Source organism: Bacillus rossius, chromosome 17 (assembly GCF_032445375.1).
Source record: "Bacillus rossius redtenbacheri isolate Brsri chromosome 17, Brsri_v3, whole genome shotgun sequence".
NCBI lineage: Eukaryota > Metazoa > Arthropoda > Insecta > Phasmatodea > Bacillidae > Bacillus > Bacillus rossius.
In genome coordinates, this window is record NC_086344.1 from 35969480 (window position 1) to 35981902 (window position 12423).

Genomic DNA, 12423 nt, shown 5'->3' on the forward strand with positions numbered 1-12423 from the left:
AAAAACTGAATACGCTAACAGAAGCATTCATCCACCCTCGGCATATTCTAAAGTGTGCATCGGTGAACAGGCATACCTCGGATATCTCGGGCAGTTTTTCAGATATCGCGTGGTTTCTTCGGGAGCCCTGCACACCGTATGTGTCCTCAGGTGGATGGGGCCCTTTAAAACCCTTTGAGGCACACAGAAATATATTAAAAATAAATTAGAATCTATTGCGTAACTTTCAGCAGACGTGGCGGAAGGAAAAAAAATTAAAGCAGCCAATGTTGCTTGTTCTTGTTAGGATCTCCATGTAGCAGCACAAGGGCTTAACTCACGCGAGGGTGTTTCGGCAATACCTCTGAAACATTGCGAATAGTAACATATTTATGAAGTGGTATCACAGAATTTCCACTACGAAACAAAGGGTTAAAAATTTTTGATTTAGGTTTTTTTTTTCATGCTCCCTTCACCAGATTTTGGTTTCTGCAACTGAGCGGATTGAGAGAGATGGCCGGGAGAGAGAAACGTATTTGGACTTGGTTTTTCAAAAGTGTTCAGCCATGCGGGAAGGAGTAGTAGAGCATGTTCGCCGGTCGGTGGTAGAGTAGCCGTACGTCCGCACGCACGCCACCCCCCCCCCTTCCCCCTGTCCGCCCCCCCAGCAGTTCGAGAGCTGCAGCGCTGACGGCCAGCGCGCCGCCACGGCCCGGGAGCAGCTGTTCGGCGAGGAATCCCGGCCCCCGTCGCCCGTCGTGTTCAAGTCCGAGGCGGCTCGCGCCATCATCCTCGAGGTGTCGGACCGCTCGGGGAGGCGCGCCGTGCCGCGCGAGAAGCGGCGCCACCACACCGTGTCGAGCGCCGCGCGGCTGCTGCTCGACGGGGACCCCGCGTACATGGTAACGCCTCCGCCGCGCCGTCCCTACCCTCCCCGCTCTTCCCCCTCTCCCGCCCGTCCGCCCGCGTCGCACACACACGTGTAGAGATGCACGGCCCCTTGCCTGCGTGTTGCTTGAGTGTTGCACGTTTATAGCATGTTTGTGCCGTCATCAGCTCAGTACCCTTTAACCATTTTTAGCAGACACAAACATCATTCTCTAATTGGCTTTCAGCATTTAGTTAACGACAATGTTATGTATACAGTTGAACCCTGTTATAATGTTTTCCCGCATATAATGTTTTCCTGCTTATAATGTCATATTTTTAAAGTCCCAATATTTCCCCCCCAATAAGGACAATGTATTTATTTCCTGCATACAACGTTCATAAATAGGTGTAATTTCCTGCTTATAATGTTTGCTTTCTAACTTTCAATAAATGGGGAAAAAATGTTTTAACACCAAGTTATGATAAAAAGTTTCCTTTATGTATGTTTATGTTTACAATCACTGCCATACAATACATGAAGTTTGTTAAAATACAATTTTATGCAATATACTGAAGGTACACAATGTTTATAGTTACGTGTCAGTTGGCACCCTTAGTCAACTCTTCTCTTCCTTGCCATTCCAGTGGGTATTCAGATGCACGTACATAGTCCTACGATATTTAAGTTGCCAACCACTGAGTGAGGGCATAACTAAAAGGGTTTTCTATTGCTTACAAATAATTTTTTTTTTTTCATTCATACGTAGGAATCCCAAAATTAAACATTTTCAGGTGGCGAAGGAGTAGATGTTCTCACTCTTAATGTTGTCATCATGAATCGTGAGACAATTTTACAAAAAATGTGGCAGTGTATCTTTAAAGACAAACAAAATTTAACCAGAGAACAAGACGAAGTTGAAAAATTGTTGGCTTGTTTCAGAAAATTCATGTATCAAATATACTATCTTTGGTTTTAACATTAAAGTTGTTTACATAGCTTGGTGAGTCCATTGGTACAAAGCTCGAAATTGTTAAGTGCTAAATTGAGATTTCCTGCTTATAATGTTTTTTTCTCTTGCTCCCCTGAAAAACATTATAACAGGGTTCTACTGTAATTAGGGACACCTCTATTTCGCGATCTCATTTCGTGTCAAGGTATTTCACAAAACACTGTAGCTTTTTCCAAGAGTCATGGCAAATTGTGAGGGTGAAACAGTACGGTGACTACATTCTCATTGGCCCCGTCAAGAGCGGGACGACACCTCTCACCGACCTCAGCCAATAACCACAGGAGAAAAGCTACAGTATTTTGTGAAATACCTTGACACGAAAGGTATTCGCGAAATACAGGTGTCCCTATATTATAATATAGGAAAATAAAAAATATATAATTTGTTATAAGTTTATCTATGATAGATTCCTTTTGCCAAAAAATTCAATTCCCCTGAAGTGATTTTGTCTAACCGTTGCTACATTAAAATTTTATTATCCTAAAGTAATTTTACCCAAAATACTACTATACTAATTCAGTTGATGTCTCAAGAAAGTAATTTTTTTCTAATGCTATTCTATTCATTCTAAAGTGTTCTCGCTCAAAATTCCCAAAGTAAATATTTCCCAATTTGAATCCACCAAGATAGAAATACATAAAATCTTTGTAAGGGGCCATTCTTTAACTACGCAAGGGTCCTGAGAGCGAGGGGGGTTTTAAGAAATCTCTATATGACATTACCTTGGTGGAAAAGGTGGAAAAGGTGGAAAAGGTGGAAAAGGTGGAAAAGTTGCTGCTATTTTTACGTAATATTGTACTAAGATTCAAAATATTAATCAAATCTAGTCATTCATTATGTTATGCAAAGTATTTCCTGTTTGTGGTTTTTACTGTTTTGTTTCTTTACTTTAAGATTGTTTCATATCCTACCTTAAGGTATAATACACATTTTTCCAAAAACTAAATAATTATTAAAAATAAAAAACCTAATGTATTTGATTTATGACAAATAATAATTATTTTTTAATTGTAACTAAACATTTTCTAATTGTATTTAATTATTTAATGCTTAGGGTAACTAGGTAAGCTCTTATGTTGGAAGTGTAAGGCAGGGGGGGGGGGGGGGGGTGTTTCCCTAGAAATCTTGAATCTTGTGTGTTCTTATGTGGGGGGGTTCGGGGGTAAAACAATTGCCAAAATAGTCCTCACGTAATTAACGAACAGCCCCTGACACACTACCTGTATCCCGGTGTAATGTTACACTCATACAGAGTATTTTACGTTAATTGTTTTGTTTAAAAACGCATAAAAATTGTAATCATGTTTATTGTATAAAATTAATACTGTGATATGTAGAAACAAATTTTGCTCTATGGCACACAATATATCTTTGGTAAAAACAGAAAGAAAACGGTTTGTTATTACATGTAATGGAGAGGAGAATAAGCGGAAGAAAATACATAAAAGTGTGTGTTCATTTCGAATCGTGATGATTATTTTTATAAAAGATATAAATTGTTATAAATTTTTGGTGTTCCAGACTACGTCAATAAGGACCTTTATGACTCGCTCAGTGGTCTGAAAGTAAGTGGTCTCATGCTCGTCACGTAAGCAGCTGAGCCGGCGCAGAATTTTTTTTTTTGATATTCATCAAAAACCAATATATAGTAAATTTGAATAGTTACTGCTGAAACCAGCACACACCGGGATGGGACCGTGTGTTGCGAAGCGTGGCCGCGCTGGAAGCGTAAAGTGTGCCCTCCAGGGGCGCAGCCAGGGGGGGGGGGGGAGGGTTTAGGGGTTCAAACTTCCCCCCCCCCCACCCCCTTAGCACCAAATCATTAATTAATTTCTTATTAATCACTCAAACAAATTTCATATTAAAAAATTAATAAAAAAAAAATTTTATACCATTACGATATTTAAATTTAAGTACCGAAAACTGCTAAAAAAAAATAGCACTATTTTACGCCTTAAAATCCAAAATTTTTCCCGGGGGAGGAACCCCGGACCCCCCCCCCCCCCGCTTTAATGCGGGGGGGAGGGGGGCGCATGCTTCTTAACACCCCCCATACACAAATCCTGGCTACGCCACTGGTCTGTAGTAAAGGGATGTGTGACTGTAGCCGTTGTAACATGTGACTGGGGGGGCCATGCTTCTACACACAAATCCTGGCTACGCCACTGAGTGCCCCCCCCTCCTCGCGTCCCCCAGGGGTCGGCGCGATCGTGCGACGACCTGGACATGGAGCGGGCGCTTCGACCGCGGCTCAACGCCCCGGACGTCGTGCGATCGACCATGAGCCACCGCGACTTCAAGTACAACGAGAACACCATCGACAGCATCCTGGGCACGCCCAGCAAGATCCTCATCCCGGAGCGCTACATTCCGGAGCAGGTATACGGTCGTCGTCGTCGTCTTTCCCCCCCCCCCCCCCCCCCCCCCGCCGTGTCCGAACTTAAAAAAATTTTATCCTCTTTAACTTGTCCTCTACTCGCATGTTACATTTTGTACCATCAATTTTTTTTTTTTCTGTATATTTTGTGTATAGTAAATGCACGCGCTGAGGTTTAAAACATTATGTAATTAACATCTCGCTAAGTAACGTGTCGTGTTATCTTGTCCTTTTTGGTAATTTGTATCATTTCTGTTTTCATTTTTTTTTGGTGTGTTTATCCTGTGCTGTCTCTATTTATTGTGATAGTGTTTGTGTCGTACTTGTTTTCTGTCGTGCCCACCTCTAAAGTCTCAAGACTGTCGGTGGGCATGTAGCAAATTTAAATAAATAAATAAAAATAAAAATAAATAAATCTCCGCTTCGGCTTTGTCGTCTCTTCCTGGTTGCCTGAGGTTCAGCCGACGCTGTAACGGGGTTCCTGCGAAAGGGGTAAAATTTTTAAAACTAGTAAAAACACGGGAAAATTTAAAAGGGTTGCCTTCAAAACCTGGAAAACACAGGGAAATTAGTCCTCACACTCGGGATCCAAAGATTAATTATCTTTATGGTACTTACCTTAGTTACATGTAGTATTTTAATTTTATATAATTGTAATATTTAATTAATCTAAAAATTTTATATATATATATGTTAAATTGAACTATGTTACTCTCATGAATCTTTTTGTTAGTTTAAGTAATTATTGGAATTTAGCATTCATATGGATATTTGTATGTTGTATTGTCTTGTCTTTGTTTTGTCCTACTATTTTTGTGTTCTTATAATTGTTTTGTTCTAGTTTTTGTTCTGTTACTGTATTTGTTTTGTACTTGTCCTAGATGTTGTGCCCACCGTTGGAGCCTTGTGCTGTTGGTGTGGCATGTTACAAATATAAATAAATAAAAAATTAATAAATATATAAATAAATTGCAGTACAAAGTAAACTGCGAACACTGTTGCTGGATTGATACCACCTGGCTACTTAACATTAAAAGTGTTACTTTGGATAACATTGTTAATCGTGATAACTTTCAATATATATTTTTTTAACTATACTATTTCATGAATAATTTTCTAAGACCATAAAATAGTGCCTGATGACAGTATGTATTATCACAGTTGCAGTCATTCTGACAGAATTAAATTTTAAACACCAATTATTATTTCACAGGAGGAACTTATTTGTAACGGTCAGTCACTATCAGTGACATGGCATTCCATTAAATTATGTTCTATGCCAAACATTTTTTTTAGAATTAAATGGTATAAACAAGTTGTAACAAGGACGGTTGAAACCAAGATAGTAGGCCCGTGCGAATGTTCGAATTTTTTTGAACATCCAGCACCGAGCAAATGGCAACCACTGTCGCCAGAGTTCTTAAATTTTATAATATTGGTCACTTTTTAATAACAAGGGATTCCGTTAATCAGGTCATACTGTCAAACAGAGCCGAAAATGTTCAACGCTGATTGATACAGAACTGAATGTTATCAAATTATGCTTTTGATGAAATGGGTTAATCAAGAAAAATGTACCTTTCCAAACTCCTCACCAAGTTTTCCTCCTTGCCCCCCCCCCCCCCCCCCCCCCCCCCCCCCCGAGAAAAAAACACACACTCTCACACTCACACACTCACTCACTCACACTCACACTCTTACACACATACTCTCACTCTCTCACACACACTCACTCTCACTTACACTCACTCTCTCACACACTCTCACACTCACTCTCACTTACACTCACCCTCACAATAACTCTCACTTACACTCTCACTTACACTCTCTCACACTTACACTCACACTCTCTCACACACACACACTCACTCACTCTCACTCACACACACACAGTGAAATTGTGTCTACAATTTTTGTTCTCTCTGGGTGTGTGTCTAGCAACAGAACACACTAAAGTGAGGACAGTGCCAATGGCAGATAAGATGTCGTGCATTGGAAAAGAGAGACGAAACGCCCCATTAGAATGCACGCCGCAATCCAAGGGTGGGTCGGACACGCTGCACATCTGAGCGTGCAGGCAGGCACGTCTGACCGAAGTGTTCTCTCGCCAGGCGCCGGAGCTCTCCGCGGAAGAGCAGCTCCAGAGGATGAAGAAGGCGGAGTCCATCCGGAAGATGCTGTCCGAGACGAGCGCAGTCACGTCCGGCGACCCGAAAGGTAAAAGCTCGGCGTTAGGGGCGCAACAACGGGGGGGAGGGGAGCAAGTGTATTTTGCCTCCCCCCCCCCCCTTCTGAAACCTTAAAGTGGGGGCAAACGGGGGCAAATAAAGTGCTGTGTAATCAATTTTTAGATAATAAAACTGCTTAGATATCACCGTTTTCCACCTTGAAATACAAATTTTTCCGGGGGGAGGATCCCCGGACCCCCCACCGCTTCAATAGGGGGGATCGATGAGTCTTTATAAAAAGGTATATTGCCCCCCCCTTTTGGAAATTTAGTTGTTGCGCACCTGCTCGGCGCTTCGTCTTCGAACCGCGTCCGCCGCTCGCCTCAAAGGACGAGTCCCCGACGGCTGATCTGGTGCGGTCCCCGTGAGGTCGTGGAACTGTCGTGTGCGTGGTGGTTGCAGTGAAATCTCTTGAACCTGAGCACCTTTCGGAGCCACAGGACTGTCGGACGTCAGTACATTTCTAACAACGAAAAACTTTGATGAATATAAAATAAAATGTGAGCAGATCTTTCAGTAATCACCAAAGATTGTAACATCTAAACCTCGGTAGTGACCAAAAATTAATGTTTTCTCGTGTTACAAATACATACACGTATAATACAAAACTCTGACACAAAATTTAACGATTTATTCTTAAAAATAACACAGAGTGTTTATAAGTATGCCCAAGTTGTGTTTTCAACTATACATTTCTGGACGCGAATCTCGCATATTTTCTGCACTCGTCGCTAGAATTCACTCCTGGAGAAAATGCGTTGACTGTTCCATTTGTAGACCAAAGTTTTTAAACTATATAATGAAACGGCTCCGATATAAGCTAAAACAATTTTGATAAAAAATACTAAACCATGGCTGTGCACCTGACTTTCGACTACAAATTTTATTAAAATACTGTCCATCTTGTTAAAATTCGTTAAACAGTTAATACTATTAAGTTTCCCTTTGGCTTTGTGAACTTTGGTTCGTGCTTTCCGCCACAGATGGCAGCACCGTGGCTACACATTTCCGTTCCATACGACTTCCGTTCCAGTCACAAAATTACTCGTACCAAAAGCTGTATACCAAGGGCTAAGATGTTGCACATCAAAAATCAGTACATACAGTTATTCGTACAAGTTTTAAAATGCAGTGGAACCCTCTGATCCGAACTAATTGTGGATTGAGCCCCGTTTGGATTCTCATACTCCTGGATTAGCTGAATAATTGTTGTAATGCGACAGTGTCTAGTAAAATACATCTCTATAAGCTTTTAGTTCTCACTAGGCAGCCAGTGCTATTTTAGCAGTTTTCGGTTCTTAAATTTAAATATTGTAATGGTAAAAATTTTATTAATTTTAATCTGAAATTTGTTTGAGTGATGAATAAGAAATTAATTAAAGAATTGGTGCTAAGGGAGGGGGGGGGAGGGGGGTTGAACCCCTAACCCCCCCCCCCCCCCCCCCTGACTACACCCCTGCTAGGGACAATTGCGATAAAACCGAAATAACACTGAAAAGCGTGTCAGTGTCAATACAATGTTTAACACATAAATGCAGGTTAATACACCATTAAGCACTAACTGCAACTAAAATAATCAGCATTTATAACAAAAAAATTAACTGAAATCACAAACACCTTATGTTATATAATACAGCAAATTCAATCAATTTCATTTTTTTTACCAGGAAATTTGTACCAAATTTTATGTACCAAAAAAATTATAAAAATGCTAACTTTTTAAATTTTTTTTTAATCCCGCAAACTGTTATCGTTACTCAATTTCACATTATGACGGTACTTTTGAAAAAACACACTAATACTTGCCGGATTATTTTCAAATGTTTCAAATAGTTAAACATGCTTATTAAAAGATTATTATGTCGCGAAAGTGCGATCCGCCGTATTAGTCAAAATCTTTTTAACTTAGTTATGAATGAACAGAAATCTTTGTAAAAAAAAAAAAAAAAAAACCATAATTACATCGAAATCTCTTGTTTTTTCAAAGAAATGAAATTGGCCTAAAAATAAGATAATTAATCTTGTCCGTAGTCATCGCGTAACACAGCTTATAATACTTCCGACAAGCAGGAAGACCTGCGCACGCGGTGATGATTGGTTCGAGGCTCCAGGAATGAGTCCGAGAGTGATCCTATCGTTCCGAGGGCTCATGTCCGGCGGAGGAGGGGGGTGCGCTGAACGGGGATAATTGTCTCTCACGTAGAGTAAACAGCGAACACTGTTGCCAGATTGATAACCACCCGCCTAGTTAACATTAAAAGTGTTATCTTGGACAACATTGTTAATCGTAATAACTTTTAATATGTAACTTTAACCACCTTTACTATTTCGTGAATATTTTCTCTAAGACCGTAGAATAGTGCCGGCCGACAGTAGTGTCGCAGGTGACGTCGTTCTTTAATCACCCGGTTGTTGTTAGATTGGCTGTCGCAGACGAAGTCATTCTTTAAACACCCGGTTGTTGTTAGATTGGCTGTCGCAGACGAAGTCATTCTTTAAACACCTGGTTGTTGTTATATTGGCTGTCGCAGACGAAGTCATTATTTAAACACCCGGTTGTTGTTAGATTGGCTGTCGCAGACGAAGTCATTCTTTAAACACCCGGTTGTTGTTAGATTGGCTGTCGCGAATAAACACCCGGTTGTTGTTTGATTGGCTGTCGCAGACGAAGTCATTCTTTGAACACCCGACTGTTGTTTGATTGGCTGTCGCAGACGAAGTCATTCTTTGAACACCCGACTGTTGTTTGATTGGCTGTCGCAGACGAAGTCATTCTTTGAACACCCGACTGTTGTTTGATTGGCTGTCGCAGACGAAGTCAATCTTTGAACACCCGACTGTTGTTTGATTGGCTGTCGCAGACGAAGTCAATCTTTGAACGCCCGACTGTTGTTAGATTGGCTGTCGCAGACGAAGGCATTCTTTGAACACCCGACTGTTGTTTGATTGGCTGTCGCAGACGAAGTCATTCTTTAAACACCCGACTGTTGTTTGATTGGCTGTCGCAGACGAAGTCATTCTTTGAACACCCGACTGTTGTTTGATTGGCTGTCGCAGACGAAGTCATTCTTTGAACACCCGACTGTTGTTTGATTGGCTGTCGCAGACGAAGTCATTCTTTGAACACCCGACTGTTGTTTGATTGGCTGTCGCAGACGAAGTCATTCTTTGAACACCCGACTGTTGTTTGATTGGCTGTCGCAGACGAAGTCAATCTTTGAACACCCGACTGTTGTTTGATTGGCTGTCGCAGACAAAGTCAATCTTTGAACGCCCGACTGTTGTTAGATTGGCTGTCGCAGACGAAGGCATTCTTTGAACACCCGACTGTTGTTTGATTGGCTGTCGCAGACGAAGTCATTCTTTGAACGCCCGACTGTTGTTTGATTGGCTGTCGCAGATGAAGTCATTCTTTGAACACCCGACTGTTGTTTGATTGGCTGTCGCAGACGAAGTCATTCTTTGAACACCCGACCGTTGTTTGATTGGCTGTCGCAGACGAAGACATTCTTTGAACGCCCGACCGTTGTTTGATTGGCTGTCGCAGACGAAGTCATTCTTTGAACACCCGACTGTTGTTTGATTGGCTGTCGCAGACGAAGTCATTCTTTGAACACCCGACTGTTGTTTGATTGGCTGTCGCAGACGAAGTCATTCTTTGAACACCCGACCGTTGTTTGATTGGCTGTCGCAGACGAAGTCATTCTTTGAACGCCCGACCGTTGTTAGATTGGCTGTCGCAGATGAAGTCATTCTTTAAACGCCCGACTGTTGTTTGATTGGCTGTCGCAGACGAAGTCATTCTTTGAACGCCCGACCGTTGTTTGATTGGCTGTCGCAGACGAAGTCATTCTTTGAACACCCGACCGTTGTTTGATTGGCTGTCGCAGACGAAGTCATTCTTTGAACGCCCGACCGTTGTTTGATTGGCTGTCGCAGACAAAGTCATTCTTTGAACACCCGACTGTTGTTTGATTGGCTGTCGCAGACGAAGTCATTCTTTGAACACCCGACTGTTGTTTGATTGGCTGTCGCAGACGAAGGCATTCTTTGAACACCCGACTGTTGTTTGATTGGCTGTCGCAGACGAAGTCATTCTTTGAACGCCCGACTGTTGTTTGATTGGCTGTCGCAGATGAAGTCATTCTTTGAACACCCGACTGTTGTTTGATTGGCTGTCGCAGATGAAGTCATTCTTTGAACACCCGACTGTTGTTTGATTGGCTGTCGCAGACGAAGTCATTCTTTGAACACCCGACCGTTGTTTGATTGGCTGTCGCAGACGAAGTCATTCTTTGAACGCCCGACTGTTGTTTGATTGGCTGTCGCAGACGAAGTCATTCTTTGAACACCCGACTGTTGTTTGATTGGCTGTCGCAGACGAAGTCATTCTTTGAACACCCGACTGTTGTTTGATTGGCTGTCGCAGACGAAGTCATTCTTTGAACACCCGACCGTTGTTTGATTGGCTGTCGCAGACGAAGTCATTCTTTGAACACCCGACCGTTGTTTGATTGGCTGTCGCAGACGAAGTCATTCTTTGAACACCCGACTGTTGTTTGATTGGCTGTCGCAGACGAAGTCATTCTTTGAACACCCGACTGTTGTTTGATTGGCTGTCGCAGACGGGGAGGAGGAGCGGAGCTCCACGCTCAGGAAGAAGCTGGCGGCGGAGAAGAAACAGCGGGAACACCTGCTGCAGCTGAACCAGATCCTGGCCAGGCAGGTCATGGAGAAGAGCAAGATAGTCGCAGGTACGCACGCCCCTTCCTCCCCTCCTTCCTACCTCCCTTCCTTCCTTCCTCCCTCCCTACCTCCCTTCCACCCCGCACGCTGCCGGAACGAAGTCTCGGAAGTGAAACTTCTTTGTTCGAAGCGGGCTACGGAAATCCTGATCGCACAAGGGGAATAACTGGGTACGTGTTTTGGGAACTGGTAGAAGTGAGTGAATCAGCGGTGATGCCACTCCAACGCATGCGCTAGCGGTCGAATGGGGGGATAGGTACGTAGCGGAGCATGCCGTACGCTAGTTGTAACGGCCGGAAGGGGAGACGGCAGGGGAGAGGTAGACATGACGCAGCAGTGTTGCTGTGGAATTCTCGTAACCCTCCCCAGTTTTCGTAACGGCCAATGATTAACTCTACCATATTTCTTTTATCTTATTTCAAGTACCTACAATTTATTTATTCATGTCGAAAAGAGTTATTGTTGATTTGGGCAGTTAACTTTGTAAGTGTTATCCAGTTTTATGTGAATAGTGTAATTGAAAAATCATATATATATATATCTTTAACTATACCTAATAAGCAAGAAGTTTCACTTCTGTAGTGCATGGACTCCATGCAAAAGTGTTTGGTTCGTTTGTTTGTTTGTTTGTTTGGCGTGTGGCACGACAACTATGGGTGGGGCAATCAAATTATCAGACACCATCAAAATCCTTAGTATTCGTAGGGTTCGATGTTTGTGGGAAATATCACTTCTTGATGAAATTTTTCACGCTTGATGTTAAAATTTAAAAAAATAAAATTAATGTTAAACCTACTCTTTCTCCTGGCCACCCTGATTCTGTACTCAAGTCATTTCTGAAAGGAATTCAAACCATTTCTTGAAGTAGCCAGTGGCATTGCAGTTAAACCTGAAAAGTTTCAGTCCTGCAATAAATTAAATTCTCCTTATTTGTACAACCCCAAAAACGTTAAAAATGTATCTTTGGCATCTAATTATGCATAAAGTATGCGCTGTATATATTTTTCATTTTGTGAAAGTTAAACAATTCAAAAAGTCTAGCAAGTTTATCTGTAATTTCTGTAAACATAAAAATCTTGACCTGAAATGGGAGGCACCCCCTTAACTGGGCTTTACCACAGGACTGGCTCCGATCACTGGCTCGCTCGCTAAAACCTTCCCTGCCGAAAGTAAAATTATCCGGACTTCGCCATCATAACCTTCTCCATTCCGA

At 42.1% G+C, this 12423-nt stretch overlaps 1 protein-coding gene across 1 annotated transcript in view; it reads left to right on the plus strand.

Annotated features, from left to right (window-relative positions):
- Positions 1-12423, plus strand: part of LOC134540907 (uncharacterized) — a 300470-nt gene that overhangs the window by 274930 nt on the left and 13117 nt on the right. Inside the window, exons 18-21 of the mRNA XM_063383976.1 lie at positions 648-881; positions 4056-4238; positions 6348-6453; positions 11090-11218. Of these exons, the coding sequence (XP_063240046.1) occupies positions 648-881; positions 4056-4238; positions 6348-6453; positions 11090-11218 (652 nt within the window). The remainder of the gene's footprint in view (positions 1-647; positions 882-4055; positions 4239-6347; positions 6454-11089; positions 11219-12423) is intronic.